At 39.5% G+C, this 21,024-nt stretch overlaps 1 protein-coding gene across 2 annotated transcripts in view; it reads right to left on the reverse strand.

The window, feature by feature from the left end:
- Nucleotides 1-21,024, reverse strand: part of UST (uronyl 2-sulfotransferase) — a 271,245-nt gene that overhangs the window by 140,269 nt on the left and 109,952 nt on the right. For both annotated transcript variants that reach the window (XM_064486595.1, XM_010993983.3), the window contains exon 2: nucleotides 20,235-20,278. In XM_064486595.1, the coding sequence (XP_064342665.1) occupies nucleotides 20,235-20,278 (44 nt within the window). The remainder of the gene's footprint in view (nucleotides 1-20,234; nucleotides 20,279-21,024) is intronic.

Raw genomic sequence — 21,024 nt, forward strand, 5'->3', positions numbered from 1 at the left:
TAGTCGGCATTCTGATACAAAATTAAACTTACTCTCTAAAGAGATTTTCTTTCTTTAGTGCCATCCTCTGTGCTTATCAGAGGGTGATTCACGGAAAGATAACAATAAAACACAGACTCTCAGGGATAATCTACCACACCTGATAACTCTTTATCTTTGTTTCTTGCCAAACTACAAACAGGTTTTGGCCGGCCAGAGAGGAATTTTTCCAATTGCTGGTTTCTCCCAGTGGATAAAATATGGCAGCCATCCCCAGCAAAGGCAATGCAGGTAAGAGCTGCTTCTCCTTGACCCTTGTGTTCTCTTAAATTATACACCACAGGGGGAAAGTTATTGATTAACAACAACAAGGCCTGAAATCCCCCGAAGTACAGAACTTAATGAAATAGCTCAGGACCGATGCAGTGATAGCAGCCTGCTCTCCCTCTGTCCCTTTCTTCCATCATGGTTACACGTTGTTATATGTCATCTGATAAGGAGTTTGAGATGAAAAGAAACAACAACTCATGAACTGAAAACTTCCATTGAGATATTTTCCAGTGAATTAGATGAAATCAGGAAACGCACACAAGGTGCCACAAAAGAGACCCATAGATAGGGCATTTGAATCTATTTTTATGCTATCATCTCTTTGCTGCTGAAATTTTTTGAGGCAATTGACTACTGTCTTCTATACCCCCTTCCCCAAAGAAAAAGCAGAGTCAGCAGAACAATTGAAACAAGAACAAAAGACAACAAGTAAAAAGGAAAGGAGAAAATATAGAAAAAGATGATTTCTGTTTCATACCTGATTATTTTTTCTCATAATTTCTTTTTATTTTACATTTCTCTTTTGAGCATCTAAGGTTTCAGCTGTGACTTACTAAGAAAGCTGTTTGTTTTGAAAGCCAAGTTTTTCCAAGTGAGAGAAGAGTGACTTGGAATTCTAAAAGCCAAGCCTGAGGGAAGAAGACATCAAGTTTATCAACAAAATCAAAGACTGATAAAAGAATACTGTAAGAGCTAGCTGCTTCGCGAAAGTCGAGGGATGTTTAGTTGGGTGGTGGGATGAGAATGAAGAGGGTCAAGACTAGATCTTAGAAGCTGGGTGGGTCGCTAGGAAAAGGTCTGGGGCTCAACCCCCTGGGGCCAGGTGGTTTGGGGAGAGCCAGACTGATGGAAACTGCAGCGCATTTGCTGGGAATCCCAGAGGACAAGGGGCTGGCGGCACAGGTGTGTCCCCTGAGGCTCTAGGACGTCTGGAAGCCTTGATTCTGATCAAAGGTTGAGGTTTAAGATGGTGACGGCTGAGGGAGCTACTCAGACACATGGACCTGGTGCAGTTCACTCTGAGAAGTCCTCTGGGGTTTTCTGAAGCTATGAGACAGGGCCAGAGGGACCTGGCATCAGGACAAGGAGGAGGCAGCCCGTGTGGCCTTGCTGAGCAGAGGCCCTGGGGGGGCCAGGGTCAGCCGACTCAGATGCAGAAGCAACAGGCCCAGTGACCTGGGACGATCCCAGACAAGACAGCATTTGGACAAGGTATCACTCTCCTGAGGTCGCACAAACCCTCAGGGAACTTGATCAGCCACAGGGAGAAGGCATGAAAGGAAAGGGAAGAGGAGGCTCCTGAGAAGTTGATTTGAACTGGAAGAAACTGAGATACCCTTCTATCTTCAGCGGAAATGGGGATTCCTGTGCTAGGTTTATTTTATATTAGAAAAAAAAGTTTTTAATGTTACATTTTTGCACACCCAATCTCACACCTTTTACAAGTATGTATAGTATACGATTTATGTATATATACTTAAATTTACTAGAAAGTCGAACTCTGAATAATGGAGAGGGTGGGAGGGAGGGGCCCTTCTAAAAGTCCTGAGTTAATTTCTGTAACTTTCTTTAAGATTGTGAGCTTGTGGTTACGGCTTAAAGAATAGGTGGGCTATAGTATGACAGAGGAGGGAGATGGCTTAAATGAGTTCTGGAGGAAGGAAAGGACCAGGTAAGACCAACTGTCAAAAAGCATTCAACGTTACCTTAGGAGATTTAAAGAACCTACTTTTGGGGGGAGGGTAGCAGCTCAGTGGTAGTGCACATGCTTAGTATGCACGAGGTTCTAGGTTCAATCCCCAGTACCTCCATTTAAAAAAATAATCTATTTTGATTGAGAAATTTATCTGTGTTTCCTCAACACAATCAAATTAGTTCCAGGCTCCATCAATAGGAAACAAACATCTAAATCATTAAATAAACAGCAGATAACATCCCTCCCCACTAAATAAAACAGAACATCGCCTGTTGCTTTTCCCAAGTAAGGTCTGTCAGTTCCTTCTACACTTGCATAATTAAGACAATAATTCTTAAAATAGTACGCACCATTGATTCTGTGAAAATAGAACTTGCCTATTTGGTCATCCGAACCCACATCTGCCATCATTTTTGATGGGGGAAAAGTACTTGAGGAATTTCTATCTAGCAAAAGATTTATCTTCTTGCCAGGTACTTCAGCCATAGCAAAGTAATCACTTAGAAGGCAGGAGCACAGCCTGGCAATTTTCTAAGTGAGAATGGAGGTGGTCTGCCAGCACATGTCCCTTCTGCTAATGCGCAGTCCCAAGGACAGCCCTGCTAAACAGCACTGCAAGAATAATGTGGATCCTGAGAGCTTCTGGTTCGCTAGGGACCTACAGGCTCCAATGCAAAAACAAAAACAGAACGACAAAGACTGCTTGCCCAAATCTCCTTTGGACACCTGAAAAAGAAATACTAGTAGAAACTTTTAAGGTGAGATGGAAATTTTCAATCTTTTTATATATACAAGTATAAGAAAGAATATTAAATCACACATTTAAAAAAATCAACCGTCTATTTTTAGTGCCATTAGCACAATTATTAGGGAACCATTTCGTTTTCTATGCCTTAAGTGGTGACTTCTGAGAAGCAGGAAGAGCATTTCTCTCTGTGCTGTTGGAGGATCCTTTGGAGCTCTGCTGTTGAGACTATTCAAGGCCAAAAGCAGCCGGCACTACTCATTTACATCTTTTAGCATCCATTACAATCAGAGCTTCTTAAGTATAAAAAAGTCGAATTACTTCCCATTAAATTTGAGTTTCTGACAAAATAAATTGAGAAGAAATTTCACTAAAATATATTCTCAAAAAGAACATTATAAGATAAATATAATTTCTAATAAAACAATATTGGAAGCAATATATTCATATAACATTTAAAGAAAGTTTTATAAAAAGATAATTACACCTTTGAAATTGTGAAATATAGAATATATACAAAAGAACGTATGAAAACACATCCTTATAATTATTAATTTTGAGTGAATTATGGCTTTGAGCTGTAACTCAAGGATCATACAACCCTAACATCGACTGTAAGTAATTAGAAGACTAAGAATAAACTACTGAAAATATTGTTGCTAAGGCTGAAGAATGAAATCCATGTGAAATGATAGAATAATCTGGGTTCTTAGACACCCCAAAAAAGGGATGATTCAGTGTTTTCATCAATAGCCTTTTTATGATGCTGTAAAAATTCTTTTCTTCCTCTCAAATGTTATATTACAAAATGTTACAAACTGATTTGATAATTAAATAAGGGAAAATTCATCTTTCATTTGCATTTTTTGAATTTTATATATGTGATTGAAAATATATTATCTGAATAACTCAATAATTCAAATTACTCATGTTCACATAAAGTCAAAAGAAATTTGATATTTATAATTAAAATATAAAATTATACACCTATGAATACACACTCAAAATATAAAAGGCGTAAGTAAAACAATCAAATGCAATGAGTAAAATAGTAACTTTTATTATTTTGGGTAACAATGGTTGACTTTCTCACACACCAGGATAAAAAAATACACCCTCAAAAGTCCAGGATGTTGAAATGAAATGATTGGTCTCTGGGACACTTCACTAATGTACACATTGTCTCTGAGTACTTAGCAATAACCAAGTCACTCTTTACATTTCTGATTAGATAAAACAATAATCTATAAAGGTATCTCAATATATCACTGATTAAAAATATAGTATGTATATAATGTATATCTATTAAAAATGTTCAGTACCAAAAACACCTTTGCTAGGAAAAAAAAAAAAAACCTGGCTAAAACAAATTGATCTGGCTTGAACCAAATGCCACAAAACATACATAATCAAACTTCTTTAAAACATTTACCCTGAAAGGCTTTGGCAGATATTACAAATGAACAGTTGTTAAAATAATATGCATAAATATTGGCAATTCAGATCAAGACCCAGTACAAAACAATTCATCAATTAGTGGCATTAGGGAACATCACTTCAATAATGCAATCTGTGCTGGGACTGTGCTAAGCATTTTACATGGTTTCTTTCAATCAATCCTTTTAACAACTCTACCAAGTAGGGACTTTTGCCTCTGTTATACATGTTATGCCTTTGTTATTCTCAGATGAGGAAACTGAGAATAACAAACATTCAGAAATCTGATCCAAATGACATCGTGAGTATGAAGCAGAGTCTTAACCTGCATCCAGGTTCACTAAGCTCTAGAAGCTGAGCTCTCATCCACGATGTTATGACGGCAGTCCTGCTCAGTATCCTTCCTCAGTGACCTTCTGATATCTCAACAACTTCTGGAATTTTAAAAACATCTACTGGATAACTCTTATAACCTTTCTGATAAGTAGACAAATGATAAACCCAGATTAGTTTATTTTTTTTTCCTATTCTGATATTTTTACCCATGATGCATTTAACCTGTAACATAGAATCAAATTCTAAATCCAGGGACCTAAAATCGTCAAAAAACTACAGACTGCACATTTCTCATAATGCCCTATTTATTTCCAATGGGATATTCTTTTTACCCAAGGCAAGGGAGGCATCTGATTTTGAAGAGAAGAGGAAAAAAATGGGAAAAGGAATGAGAATAAAAGTTAAAGAAGTGAGTTCAGGCAAGAAGCACCCCCCCTTTCCAGGCCACCTCTGATTATGAATGCTCTGTGGCGCCATGCTCAGCTAGCACCACACCATGGGATCCTGGATAGAGCTTACATGACTGGCAAGCTCGTTTTGGAAACCTCTGACTGCCAGGTGAAAGGATTCCTTTAGGTACATATAATTCGTATATAACCATTAAGCCAAAAAAGATGTATAAAGCATACTCTATGCCCTTAAGGAATTACAATATAGTTGGAGAGATACAAATATACACATGCACATGACAGCACAATGCATAATGGTGGGTGCTAACTGTTGTTATAGGAGACTGTTATAAGATCATATGTAACATTTTTAGTGCTTTGCAGTTTTGCACACTATGATCTGTAACAGAAGCTCAAGGGTACCTTCTTCTTCATGGAGGGAGAGGGGTCCTTAAGGTCATATATCTCTCAAAGACAAAATTAGGCCATGGTGGCAAGGAATGATGCTCTCAAGGGACAGTATAAAGGTTTTGAAAGCCATTTTCCACTTGGCTCCCTATCTTGGCCTCTTCCTGTTGTCAGCCTGCTTCACATTGCTGATTTTTTTCTTATGTGCCATGCAGCTAGGTGCAATAAGTAAATGGTCCCACTTTCCCTTATTGGGGAAAAAGTGTCCAAAGGGACTCTGGGAGCCTGGATATGGCTGCAGGCAAAGGCTATGAGGAGAGTCCAGCTGGTTCTGCTCTGCTCTGGGTCTCAGGAAAATAGCTATCATTTCTTTCTACATCTTCTCATCATCAGATGAGTGAAATGCTAAAATGTCACCTTCAGATGGTAGGTGAACGCTAAATTAAGATGAGAGCATGACCCTGGAAGGGAATTGTCAGCTGTCACTCAGCCTGCCCTTCACTAGGCTTTAGGCTTCAGGGGCAGAAAGAACCCTGTATCTCCACCTAGTCAAGCCAGCTTACCAGAGCAGCAGGCCACACTGGGGTTCATTTGTGGGGGGTGAGTCCACTCAAAAACCTAGCAAGAGAGAGGCAGCTCCCTGAGGACTTAAGAGATTCGAGAAGCAGGCCATCCTCATTTTTACCCATCAGTGAATACAGCCAGCATCTTACAGCTTCCAAAAAGCACTTTTACAAACATTACTTTATTTCCTTTCACAAAATATGAAGAATACAGGAAAGTCATTATTTCCATTTTATAAACGAGAAAAACAAAACTCAGAAAGAATAGTTGGCTTTTGCCAGGTCTAAGAACTAGTAAGAGTTGTGCCGAGATCTTCAAACTTCTTGTTCTAAAGTATTCTCACAGCAGACACTCCAGCAAGGGCAGCCACAGAGATGCAGGATTTAAGCAGAGCCCTACAAGATGAGTAATCTGCACAGCAGCAATCCAGTGAATGATTTAAAGATAAGCATTGATAGTGACTAAATTGTAAATAAGAGTTGATACACTAAATGATATTTTTATGGGGAAACAAAAATGTTCATTTTCTATTACATATAAAATAAGAATGACCTCCCTAGATTCAAGAAAATCAACTCTTTCCCTCCAAACAACCTTGCTCTTGACCTAATCCACTGTGGATCTGTCATCCATGAATTATATAAACTCTTATGAGGACTGATTTATGGTTTTGGCCTGCACTGTCAATTGGGCAGATGAAGTCCAGGCGGTCACTATCATCCATAAGAAGCAGAATATCCTTCAGTTTATCTTTGCTGTACCTTATTTAAGATTTGCAGGACACTGCACCTATTTATTTCAGACCAGAGATGTGTTCAAGGCCTTAGCAAACAGTTCTGTGTTCACCTCAAACACACCCCTTCTGGCTTTAAGCTGTGTATTATATTTCAATCATTTTCCCGTGCCAATGTCTTTCCTGACAAGAATCTTCTACCTTCCAAGATCATTCTAGTTGTTATTCTTGGAATGTTCTCCAGCTCAGTTATGCCTCTTTTGCTCTTTGTTGACTAAAGCTGCATATAATCTTTCAGGTGTGGATAAATCACAGCTTGCACAAGGCACAGATATGATCTCTGCTGGAAGACATCCAACGTTTTGATAGCCTCTTTGGGCTGCAGTACCATACTAGGCAGAAGCCCCTAGGGGACAGCTGACAAAGACACTAGGCATCGTAGTAGTCCTGTGGTTTAGTATTAGCCTCCCCCTTTCCCCAGGGAAAAAAGACTACTTGCAAACTCAGAGATCTTTCTAAGCATTTCTTCTTCCAAGTCACCAGTAGAGATGTTAAGGCAGATCAAACATTGATCTAAAAGTGCTTATTTATGCTTATCAAATATATGTCTCTCCCAGATTAGTTCTTAAAATAAAAATGAATTAAATTATTTCAATTCAACACATGTTTCTAAACGCAAGATCACAAGTGACAAAGGAAACATGGTTCTCTCAAATAATTGCACACTTCAGAAAGTTAATATTTCATTTACATGATAAAGAATATCTACCTTCAACTAAATGTCAAAATTACACTTAGTGATGAAACAGTTGTAGCATTATCATTAAAGTTTCAAACAAAACAAAGATGCTTCATAACCACTATCCATTCATTTGACAAATATTTATTGAGTGCTACTTAGAACAGATACATGTTCTAAGTATGGATGACATGGTGATAATTAATATTCATTCTCCCACCATGGATTTTATATTACTTAATACTCTGAGTAATGTTACAAAACTTGAAACAGAATTAGATAGGAGTAGATAAAATGAACGTTGCTTGTCTGCTATGTGATTCCCTATTAAGGAAAAGGAAAAGAATTGAAAAATTATTGAAATAAAAGTTCAGGGATGTGAGTATATATAATGCACAAAATGAGTAATTTTTCAGTATTACAACAGTCAATTTAAAATATAGTGGAAAAAATCTCCCATTCAAAATAACAACCAAATATAGTAAAATACCTTGGAATAACCTTTTGTAAGAAATGTAAAGGCCCTTTATGAAGGCAAAGAATGTTATAATGCAGAACATTCAGAGAAGAAAAACAACAAAAACAAAGCTCTTGGCCATTAAAAATATGAGAACAATGAGGAAGAAACTCAACAGAAAAGTTGGAAGACCAAGTTGAGAAACTCTTCCAGCTTGTGGGGCAAAAAGACAACGAAAAGAAATACAAGAGGAGCAAAAGTAAAAAAATATAAACAACTAGTCCTGGAAGTTCAACATCCAAAGAAGAGGAGATTCAGAAATACGGAAAGAGAAAATGCAGAGGAAGAAATCTTCCGTGAAAAGAAAAGTCAAGCAAATATCCCGGAACAAGACACCAGTTTCCTGATAGAAAGGTCCTCTGAGCATCCACAATGGTACCTGAAAATTGACATACACTAGGCACAAAATTATAAAATTTTAGAATAGTAGGACTAAGAAACTTCCATGGAGACAGATTAGATTTTCATATAAAGCGTCAAGAGTTGGTCTTCTCAACAGAAATATCAGAAGCTAGAATAAAATGGAGAAGAACCTTCCCATTCGGAGGAGAAATGATTCTGTGGCAGACACAATGCTCACAGCACCCTGTGCTCTAGTTCCCAGCCCACTTGCAAGTGAGCAGGGCTGCATGACCACTTCTTGCCAATGGGCTGCTCACGGAAGTGACAAGTGTCACTTCCAGGATGAAGGAATGAGGAGTCTTCACACACCACTACAGCTTCTCTCTGCCCGGACACAGTGACATGGAGGTCCAAGCTGGGTGGTAAAGCTGCCAGATGGAAACAGCCCGGGTCCCTGAGCAAGCTCCTGAAATGAGCTCCCCTAAGAGTCCGTGGACCAAGTAAGGCATAAGCCCTAATGTGGAAGCCACTGAGATTTTGCATTACCCCAGCTTACCCTGATTAATATAGATTCCTATTCTGGAACTGTATCCTGTCAAACTATCAATCAAGGATAAAATAAAGACATTTTCAGGAATGCAATAATTTCGGAAAATTTCCACTCCATGCACTTTTTCTCAGGAAGCTACCTAGGAAAGAGAAAAGAGATGCATGCAAGGCAGAATAATGACCCCCTGGGGATGCCCAAGTCTTAACCTCTAGGATCTGTACTACAGTAACTTACATGGCGAAGAGGTCTTCTGATGGTCTTCTGATGATTCTCAAGTGGACCCAATTTAATCACAAGGGTTCTTATGAGTGAAAGAGGGAGAGAGGAGAATCTGAACTAGAGATTTGAAGATGCTACAGTGCTTGCTTTGAAGATGGGGAAAGAAGCCACAAAGCAAAGAATGCAGGTGACCTCTAGAAGCTGGAAAAGTCAAGGACATGGATTCTCTCCTAGAGCTTTCCTAGAAGGAAAGAGCCAAGTCAACTCCTAGATTTTTAGCCCAGTGAGACCCATTTCAGACATCTGACCTCCAGAACTGTAAGGTAACAAAGTTGTGTTGTTCTAAGTTACTAGGTTTATAGTAATTTGTTACAGCAGCAACAGAAAACTAACACAATGTGATATGCAGGAAATGGGAGCAAACAGAAGAGAGTGAAGGGAGCTCCCAAAGCAGATCTGAGCAGGAGGCTCAGCACAAGGTAGAGGTGGGGGAGAGGGCCCAGGAGAGACTCTACACTGATAAAATACCTTATGTATTTGGAGGCACTGAGAGGAGAGTTTGACGATAAGGTGAGGCTCATAGAAAAGCACGAAAACAAATATAAAACAAGATAATTATTTGTTAAAAAGAAAACAAAAAGATGAACAAGAAAAGAAACCTTATTGTAATGGCTCAGCTGCCATTTTATTATTTACCAGGGTCACCAACAAAAAACAGTGAGTACTGGTTTAGCCCAAAGAACCAAAGAACACACATCCAGTTTAGAGGATGGGGAAAGAGAAGGGTGCTTGAGTGGTGGTGTTGGCTGGGCCCCATGAAAGAGCTAAAATCCTCTGGTCACAGAAGGATGTCAGTGGACAATGGCTAAAGCTGGGGAAAATCAAGAAGCAGCATAAGCAAGTTATTCAGAGATGTTAAAACCAGCACTGAAGACTCAGTTTAAAGTAACTGCTTCTGAAGAGCAGAAAGTAAGGGGGAAGGATGTAGTCATGGTTCACTTTTTCACAATAAGCTAATGAGCCATCTGATGCTGAAACCTCTGTGCATTAGGTACATGCGGAACCAATTAAAGTTACATGTAAGGACCGGCCAGCTATTTGCAACAAATGGTACATAAGGCTTTACTATTCTCAATATACGCTAAAGACCAGACAGATTTGTGAAAAACATTTCATTATGGTTTGCCCCGAGTGGTGGCACTATCTATGGGTGATTATTTTTTTCCTGCTATTCTATAATTTTATGCACCTTCCAAATCAAAACAAAATAGGAGCATGTATAATTTTGAAAACAAGCAAAAAATACTGATCATATGGTCAAAGAGGAAATAAAACAAACAAAAAGAATTAGGTAACTATACTGGGAGCTGTTAAGATGATTAACACTGTAACTTTGAAAACCCGAAGGTAATTGTTACCCTGCCAAAGAATGGCAGCATGGGTTTCCTTAATTTACTAAAGCAATTTCTTGATTAAATATGCTTTCCAACAACAATATGCAGTTTAAAAATTTCACGCTTCATTTAAAGCCCTTCATTTTTGTTGAAGGCAGTCTAAGCCCAATAACATGTTAAATCCAGGTCATAAGTGGGGCTGATCTGGATAAGGTCTGGAGAACATCCTTACCAAGGACAACTGGCCCTTGGGCCTTGGGGAGTGGAGTGGAGCAGATACTAAAGGAAAAATTACATAATCCACATATTTTTAAGCCTGTGGTTATACAAACTTTATTAATTAAAAAAAAAGAAGTGGAAGATGTGCTTAATAGCACTAAACATTTGTTGAAGAAGAAATGGTTTCATTATGTTTTTCTGGGGAAAGAGAGAACACATTACATGCTCAAAAAACTGATAAATTTAGAAGTACTATCTCTGAACTTGGATACAGATCTCCACGGAAAGCTGAAATCTCAGGAGGCCACTAGCTGCTGGGCCAAAGACTTCCACGTTAATGGTTAAGAGCTGTGATGAGTGCAAAAGGAAGGGTGAAGCAAAAATACAGGTGACTTTGGGATAAGATTATGTAAGGCTGATTTTTTTTTAACCTTCTAAGCTATTAATTAATAGTAATAACTGGTAATAAACAAAATACCAAAGCATAAAGTTCTTTATAGCACATACTGAGCTCAGATGCTCTGAGGTATTTCAAAATAAAATATTCAAGTCATTAATTTTCCTATCATTTGCAATGATCAACAAAATCAGAGTGTGGAAGGGACACCTTCAAGGTCATGCTCATCAGAGTGAAACTGATTCCTGACTCCCTGCCTCATTCTGTCCTTCTAGTTCTCTCTTTCTCTAAACCTAATATATTTATCATGAATCATTAAACACAAATCTATTACCCAGTGCAATTGATTCTCCCATGAAATGAAAAGAAGCTTCACTTTTGTAGTTTTTAAAAAGGACGTTGGGTAAAGTCAGGTGTGGACACAGAGAAAAATGCTAAAAGCTAAATGACAGGGGGACGGTGGAAAGCCTTGCTCGGTGGCTGAACTAGCCCAGGGAATAAGAGGACAGATAACCACAGGGCCTGAAAGTTGCTGTAAGTTAGGAGATGGTATCTGGCATGCCAACTAACATGTAATTAATCGCTTTTAAAAATCCAAAGAAAACAGGATTGAGGAGTTGGGGGCGAGTCTTATTCTACATTATAGTACCTTGAGCCACCAGAATCAGTAAAAGGCTGTGTAAAGGAAAGACTTGTGGTACTCAGGAAGCAATGCGGGGCGCTTGCTGACCTGCGTCTGGCGTCAGGCTAAGTGCTTTCCATTTATCACATTTAAACCTCACAGCTCTAAGAGGTGGATGTAACTATCTTCTCTTAGACAAAGAAAACTGAAGCTCAAAGAGGTGAAGTATTTGTTGTAGGGTAACTGGTCACATAGCTAGGATTCAAACTGAGGTCTGATTCCAAAATCCATGCTCCTCAGCCTCCAAGCCACCGAGAATAAATACGGAAGTCAGAATGAAGAATCTGCTGAATAAAAACAGTAACATGTTTTAAATCTAATAGATGGGTCCATTGGGTACATCAGGTGTGTATGTCTTACTTGTCTCCCTAATTTTTTTGTGTTTGGAATATTTCATAATTTCAAAAAAGGAACTTCATTATTTCCGTCTTAGATAGAAATAAGAAAATACAAACTTCTTGAGAATGCCAATTTTTCCCCAAAGAAAATCAGATCATGTGGGTCTCTAACCACATCTGACGTTATTTACAGCAGGATGAAAGGGGGGCCCTGTGCTCAGCAGCAATGGCTTCAGGAATTGTTGTGGGAATGGAAGCAGATGCGGCAGGTTCGGCACGCAGCCCAGGTCTGCACCAGAGACAGATTTGCTTCTCATAGGTCCTCACAGACACGAGGAAAACAAAGTGGATGCCCATGCCTACGTCCTGAACAATACGTTTTAAGATTTGGGGGGTGGAACTAAGAAACCACTTTTCCTCTTGAATCTCAGCTTTATTCTTCCAAGTAAAAAGTGATTCTGACCAAAGGAGACTTTATGTGCAGGCACAACTCAGCAATCCTACCCTCAGGGAAAAGGAGAATTTTGGATGCAGAAATCCTCTCCAAGTTGGCCAATGCTTGGCAAAGATGCCTGAAAGTAACTGTACTCCCACTGTCTTCTGGAAGTCACTTACCTACTATGATAACTAGATTTGTGAGTTTTCCTCTGTAGACACCAAACAAGGAATGGAAACCATGGTTTCTTTACTAGAGAACATGAAAACATCTTCTTTCAGCAAATGTATCTTCAAGTTTAAAGGAGTTACTGAGACGGAAAAAACAAACTGAAACAAATATGCAGTCTTTCTCAAGGACTCAGTGGAAGTGGTATTAAATGGCACCAGAGAAGTCTCTGATAGAAATAGGGACATATTTTTTAAGGGGCAACAGACTTCTATACTACTTTAGTTTGTTGCTCTCATAGCCCCTGATCCTGTGAAAACAGGAATTTTCCTTTAAATTCCTAAATGAATTGTTGCTGAGGTCTCTTCCAGAGAAAAATATGATGTAATATAAAATGTTTTTTTGTATATTAAAAAACAAAATTTGAACTGTGGAGATGAATTTCAAATAGAAGAAATTGGGGAGAATATTGGGGGTAATAAAATATCTAAAAAAATGAGAATTATGAAGAAAAAATTACAAAGAAAAGTGAAGAAACAATGTTGGGGGAAAATATGAGTAGTGATGACTGTTGGGAAAAAATACAAAAATGCACTTAAATTATCCCAATGATAGACTTCTTAGGATGGTTTCAATGTTTATTAAACCAAACCAAATAATGCCTAACAGGGCATAACACAATGTTATCCTGGTCATTGAAGATATTAAACTCGACCTATTTGAATGACTTTCTAGGGCTACCGTAACAGAGTACCACATATTGGGTAGCTTGACACAACAGAAATGTATTCTCTCATAGTTCAGGAGGCCAGAAGTCTGAAATCAAAGTGCCAACAGGATTCATTCCTTCTGGTCTCAGAGGGAGAAGCTGCTCCATGCCTCTCTCCTAGACTCTGGTGGCTGCCAGCAATCCTTAGTATTCCTTGGCCTGTGGCAGCGTACTCCAGTCTCTCCCTCCATCATCACATGGCACCCTCCCTGTGTGACTCTGTGTCCACATTTCCCTCTTCTTATAAGGACATCAATCATATTGGATTTAGGGCCCATCCTACTCCAGTATAACCTCATCTTAACTTTATTACATCTGCAAAGAGCCTATTTCCAAAATATATTGCATTCACAGAAGACTGAATTCTGGTGGTTTGGACTGCACCCTGTCTTTTTGGGGAACACAATTCCATTCATAACACCATTCAGAAATTAATTTGTCAATTCATCACCCCTTTCCTATAACTGAATTTTTTCTGTTTTACAATTATGCCAACATGGTCTCCATCTTCCAGGGCTATCATTTTTTCACTCTTTCCACTCTACAGCCAAGCTCCTCAAAGCAGTTCATATCTCCATGTTCCATCCACCACTCCTCAAACCCCAGAAGTGAGGCCCACCCCTCCTCACCCCATCCATCCTAGACTTTTTGACCTGGTCAGTTCCTCCTACTCCATTTTCAGGACTCTCACCTGGAGAGGTGAGGCAGAGCCTCCTGGGTTCACCCTTATCATAGCACTGGCTACCTACTTAATGTATTAAATTGGCCCTGTTTGCTTGCCTGTCCCTCCCGCTAGACTCTAAACTCCTTGAGGGCAGGGAACGTGCCTTCTGCAGCCTTATAGCCCCAGCACGTAGCAGAGAGCCTAGCACAAACTGGGCATAGTAAATGCCTGAATGAATGGATGGTTGTCTCTAGAGGGTCATCTAGACTAAAGAATATATTCACCACAGAACCATGTGCTCTCATAGTCTGATTCTTTGAAATCTTAAGATGCAACTAGATTATAAAGCATTAGATGGAAGGGATTATCTTCAACTTTTATCATGTCTTCCTGATCCCTAGCACGAAGTAGTCACTTAATAATTAATTGACACTAGAGGGAAATTAGCTTCTGGAGGGTGGGTAAGAAGGACTAACCTTTGCTGAACAATTGTTCATTGCCAGACACTGCTAGGTACATATAAATGCCATCTCAATTAATATTATCACTTCTCATTCGTCAGAGATTTCCCAGCATAATAAATTATAACCCTTTTCTAATGAACCCATTTCAAAATAGAATTTCAAATACTAAATTAGCTAGCACATTACTTCATACAGAAAAATAATATATAAATATCATATGTCAAAAACCTTTGTATATAAATGTAGACGTCAGTAATATATCATATATCTTAACCCTCAATATACCATCAGGATCCCCTGGACTCAATTTTAGTGCTTTAGGTTTTATTTTTTAGCAGTTCTAACTATTTGTATGGATTCATATTTCTTGACTTTATTCTTTTTTAGAGATGTTCCAAAGAAAATATACTTCTTTTTAAATAAAGACAATAAAACTCATTCTACTTTGCAATTACCATATATAGGTCCATATAATGTAATTATAATTATATAATTGTCATAATAATATATAGTATATAATATAATTACCATATAATAAGGTCTACTAGCCTCTTTAAAAATTTAAGATCCATTATGAGATCTTAATGATTTTATTTCTCCTATATATTGAAACACTTTGCTGGTTCATCATCCTAAAATAATCACCTACCAATTATGCATCAATTATTCCCAAACATGCTTTAAAAAGACGAAAGTAATAGAAAAATAGAAGGATGATGAAATAGCTTAGAACTGCACTGCTGCTCAGTGATGACTGAAATGTTCTATTCTGTGTTGTCCAATACTGTAGAACTAGCCACACATGGCTACAAAGAATTTGCTATGTGGCTAGAGCAAATGAAAAAGTGAAATTTTATTTTTTGAATTTTAATTAATTTAAATAGCTACATGTACCAAATGGCTACTGCACTGAACAGCCTAGGCCTAGAAGAACAGCTCATTAGGAAAATACATTGTCCCTATTGCATCACTATTCATATTTTATTGTGTTACCTAAAGTGTTGTGTCATCTTGATGAAAGATATAACAGAAGATTGGAGACCCCAACTGTGTAGTTTGCTTTTAACCTTCATTGAATAGACTGAAGAATTCAGAATGTTTCATTCTTGCTTATACTGACAAAGATCAAAAAAAAAAAAAAAAACAGACAGAGGAAGAGGTTTCACAAGCACTGGAGGAATCAGACCAATGTTTAGAGTTAGAATCGCACTCAAGACCCTAATGATGACGATGAAATTGATCATGAAAGTGAAACCTCAGACCGCGAGTCTTCAGAGGATAGTATCCTGGATTAACTCTCTCAAACTCAAGAGTCAGTGAGAAAACAATATATTCTAAAGACAAAGTGAAGATACAGTATTTTCATGCAGTTAGTCATCAAGGGCCAGGACTTCATAACAATATTCTTGCAGCAAGAACCTGGACCATCCCATTTTGCTAAATGAATGTGGGACAGTTTGTACATCAAAATTTACTATATATACAGTTTGTAAATGAACAAATGCTGAAGGTGGGTATGTGTACAAAGAAGACTGGAAGGAAAAAGATGAAAAAATTTACTTGCTTGATATAAAAAAAAGTCTAGAAGGTCCATTGGACACAATGGTAAATGGTGATGACTATTTTTTTTCTGATATACTGAGAGTTAAAGCTTGTTTACTGTACTAGTCAAGGTACCAGAGAACTTATATTAAAGGGTAAAACTCCAGAAATAAGGTAAAAAATTATTGTCTTTATATTAAATTAGTCATCTTGAAATGGTTAAAAGCATGAACCCTGGAGCTACACCATCCTGGGCTGGAATCCCAAGTCCAGTACTTAGTGCATGACCTCTGGCAAGTTATTCAGCCTTTCTAAGATCCAGTTCCCTCATCTGTAAAATAAGGATTAAAAAATTACTTCCTCTTCTATAGAGTTTTATAGAGACTAAACTTCCACGCAAAGTCCTTAGCAGAATGCTTGGCACATAGGAAATGACAGGCAGCAGTTACAGATAGTGACTTTCCAGCTCTCCTTACCCATCAGATTTGCGAACCCAACATACGTGAAATGATATTCTATTTGCCACCTCCAGGATCTATCATTGCCCATGCCGGCAGCTCACATCAGAGACTAACGTTCCAGGTGAAGTGCAGGCAGGAAGGCGAAGACATCACCTCCAGTGCTCTGGGGGTGTAGACGGAACTGTGGGTGATGCTGCAGAGGCCAGAGCACCTCCGGCTTTTCAGCTTGACTTTAATCTTCTCTTACACAATGACATTTCTCCCTCTGATTTTTAGATTGGCAAGCAATACTTTAATGAGCTCAAATTATACAGAAAATGTAAGGAAAAGAGTAAAAAAAATCTCTCAAAATCTCACCATCCAGAGGAGGCACCATTATCCTTCCAGGCTTCCTCTACACACACACATAATGTATGTGCACAATTTTTTAAGCAGTGGGATCACATTTTACTTGCTGTTTCATGTCTGTTTTTGTACTCAAGAATATCTTTCTAATTTGTTCAATAGAGATCTAGATGTTCAGTCTCAGTAGGGCTCTAACCTTAAACCACTAAATTCTGTGTACACACAAAGCGGTCATAAAAAGTGGTCGGCAAAAGAAAATATTAACATCCGCCTTTAAGTAATGACTTAGATCAAAAACTGGGGTGAGCTTGGAGGTTACAGTGGATTTTAAAAACAAGTCAAAATCAGAGGCATTTGGCTCTTTCTCTTGAAAATACTGGAGAGAATGAAGACCTGGGCTCTGGACGTGCTGTGTGGCACACACCCCATTCCCTAACTGGCTATTACTTGTGGAATGTGAAACTTGTGGAACTGAACTTTTAATAAAATGAGAACTTGCCTGTAAGCCTCAGTACATTTTCAGGGTTTAAGAATCTTATTTTATCTAGATCACAGCTCTTTCGAGCTTGGCATCAAAAAGTTATTTCTGAGTGCTGAACAAATATGAAAACTGCGAGTCTGGACTCAGTCTGGCTCCCCACTGCCAGGCTGGGGGTTCACTCTGGAGGCCACACATGTGTGAGTCCTTGCCACTGTGTCCCTGAACACACCAGTGGCCTGTAGACCTGAATAACCGAGGCTTCACCCCGGGGGACACTCAAGGGACCTTTATCTGGAATCCTGACTTCATCACTTCTGGTATTCATTTCCACCCTGCCAGAAGTAATAAGCATGGATGAAAAGATGTTAACATGCCAATATTATTTTTACCCATTTTTACATTCTTCTTATTATTTTGGCTACTGCTTAGAAAGTTAAGAGTGTTTTTTGCTACTCCACTCCTAGATAAAGAAAATACACTTATAGTGAAATAATCTGTATTATATAAACTGCTGGCTGAAAGAGATTATACTTACAGGTTTCAAACTTGGACTAGAATTTATAAAACTGGATTTATTCTGAAAATGGTCTAAAATGATCTAATGTGATTTGATTGTTTTTGTGTCTCACAGGGAGACTTATTTGGGGGTGGCAGAAGGGAAAGGGGTGAAGAGGGGTGAAGATTGCAAGCCAGGAAAAGCCCTGCAGGGCAAGGGGAGAGAGCCCAGCAAACACAGAACCCAAGCACCAAGGACACGAGCAAAGAGGCTGGGAGGATGGCCGACTCTGCAAGAGTAAATCCCCCAGGCCGACTAAAGGCGTAGCCTCAGGTGGGTCACCAAGGATTGAGTTCAAGAAGGCAAGTTTATATAAACTGGGCCTGGGACTTCTGACCAGGTACAGCCCCATTTATTAAACCTGGAACCCAAAGGAATGCCTGACATACCACTGAGGGAAGCAACCAATAGGTCCCACAAACGGAGCCACCTTCCCCACTGCAGAGCAGAGGGGCTGAGAAGGGGTCACTTGGCCCTACTTAGGAGAGAAATGCGGTAAGGGGTGAAGGAACCCAGCTGGCCATCTGCACCATTCTTCTTCCCTACCCCGACTTATTTTCCCTCCTAGGCAGATTATTGACAAGAAAATATGTTTTCACTACAAGAAAAGTTACAATGGTGAGTCATCAATACAATAATTAACATCCTTTATATGATAAGCCATGTCACTCTTCTAGGCGGTTAGCAATAAAAAACAGCACAGAAAATGTCCAGGGAAATGATTTTCTTTACACTCATGGCCTTTAGAATAGTGGATCTCAAATGTGGTCCCCAGACCTGCAGTATTAGCATCACTTGGGAGCTTGTTAGAAATGTAGATTCTCAGGTTCCACCCCGGACCTACTGAATCAGACACTCAGGGGTCTGGGCCCAGCAAGCTGTGTTTTAACAAGCCTCCAGGAAATCCTGATGCAAGCTAAAGTTTGAGAATACCGGCCTCGTGGAAAGAGCCTGGGATGGGAGCCAGGACACCTAATTCAGATTCCAGCTCTGGATTCCATGGTCCAGTTCAGTGAAAATTAATAAGTAGTCTCAATGTGCCTGTCTGTGCGACGAGGCTAATGCAAGGATGTGAGGACCTTGGGATGAGCTAGACGCGGTCCTTATCCTCAGATGGTGTCTAACCTTCCATATTCCTTTGTTCCTCCAGGGTAGGGGCTATGGTGTTATTTGTTGTTCTTGCTTTGTTTCATATTCATGTTCCTAGTGCCTGCAGCATCGATATATATGCAGTGGACCAAGTGGTAAGCCATTCACTACTGTGATAAATACTGCTGTACCATTCATCAATAATCTTAATGCTATTCCAGTCTAGTTAACACGAGCCACTGCTTATCTAACGCTTATTACATGCCAGGTGCTGAGTGCTTGTTATGTATCAGCTCATTCAGCCTTGTCAGATGTCCTGTACTGTGGGTCATATTTTCAATCCCACTTTGCACATCAAAAAACTGAAGCTTGAAATGTTAAGTAATTTGTCCAATGTCATATATTGATAGTGGTTGAGCCCGAGATAAACCCAGAAATATTTTATTCCAAAGCTTATGGTCTTACATGTAGAGGAGTTCTTCAAATTCCACAAAATTCAAAAGCCGACTTTAGGGTAAATTTCCAGCCTCTAAGGTTAGTGGTTGACTCTTTTCTCACTCTGCACTTACAACTGCACCTTGTAGGGATCACCTTAAGTGGTCAGAGTGTCTATGTTTTTCTTATTTTTTATGTAGATTGATATTTGGTTTTCACTGGACTCAAGAAAGTAGATAATGGTGGGGAATGACATTAATACTTCACTGGACTGCTCTGACCCTTAAAAGTCAGATCAAAATTGTCTCTAAGAACAAAAGTGGTGGCACAGCCAGGCCGGCACAGCCCAGAGAGGGCCCTGGCAGAGGAGGCCAGTTCTAGGGGCAGAGCATTGGGTGGAGCGTCCCAAGTAAGGCAGGCCCTGGAGACAAGGGCCGAGGTGAGCCTAGCTGAAGGCCTGAGCATGAGGAGGCTAGGTTGTGGACACCGGATCACAGGCCAGCATGGATGCAGAGGCAAACAAGGCAGCAAACAGGAGAAGCAGCCAGAGGTGTGAGGTCAGCCTGAAGCTCCAGTGCCTGGGAGAGCTACAGTGACTGATGAAATGATAGCTCTTGCCCCCTCACCATTTTGGCTATCTTTGCATGCTTCCTTTTCCTGCTCACTATTAGCTAAAGATTAATGTGGCATCTGCCATCTGCTATTTTCTTGTGAACATTTCAGGGCCAGGAGGGATCTGATTGGGGTTGTCGGAGGCTGAAGGTACTGAGAAAAGGAAAAGGGAATTTATACCACAAGCAAAGATCTTACCTTACTAGGAGGTGGTCCATGGTCATCCAAGTAAGTGGAATTTCCTAGTAAAAGAAAAGACAAAAAATTTTGATGAATTAATAGTTTTAAACTTGAAATGAATTTAGTGCAAAGTCATTGAAAATAAGCGTTCTAGATATATTTCTATTCAGACTACAGTACCAAAGAAAATGGGTAATTAATCTCCAGTTTGATGGGATTCTGCTGATGCGACCGGGCTTGGTTCACAGTTTCAGCAGTTATGAACATTGACCTGTGGGGGCGGGGTGTGCGCTGCCGCCCCCCTACAGAAACACACGCATTATTCCTCATCCTGTATCTGTTGAGTTTACGTTGGAACAGTGGTTCTCAAACTTCAGCGTGCATCAGAATTACCTGAAGGTCTTGCTAAAACACAGATTGCTCGGCCCTGTTCTCGGAGTTTCCGATTCAGCAGCTCTGAGAATCTGCATTTTTACCAAGCTCCCAAGTGATGCTGATGCTGTGGGTCCTGAAACCACACTTTGAGAACCGCCGCACCGTCCCTCCACTTTGCCTTGATGGTCAATTTCCCTTCATCTTTTCAGTCTCACTTGCTTCCGAAGCTTGACTTGTCTTCACTAATAGCCGCTTACTGGCATGTGTGTTTTCAGAGTATGTGGTTGTTTCCTGATGAATAAAGACTCGGGGGAGTTCTGACAGGAACTATAGCTTATCGAGTTCCTTTTATGTATCAGGTACTCTGTTAAGTGTTTTATAGGTATTCATTCACTTAATTCAAATATCAGAGGTGGGTTATAATTATCCCCAT

The sequence above is a fragment of the Camelus dromedarius genome, chromosome 6 (genome assembly GCF_036321535.1).
Source record: "Camelus dromedarius isolate mCamDro1 chromosome 6, mCamDro1.pat, whole genome shotgun sequence".
Classification (NCBI taxonomy): Eukaryota; Metazoa; Chordata; class Mammalia; order Artiodactyla; family Camelidae; genus Camelus; species Camelus dromedarius.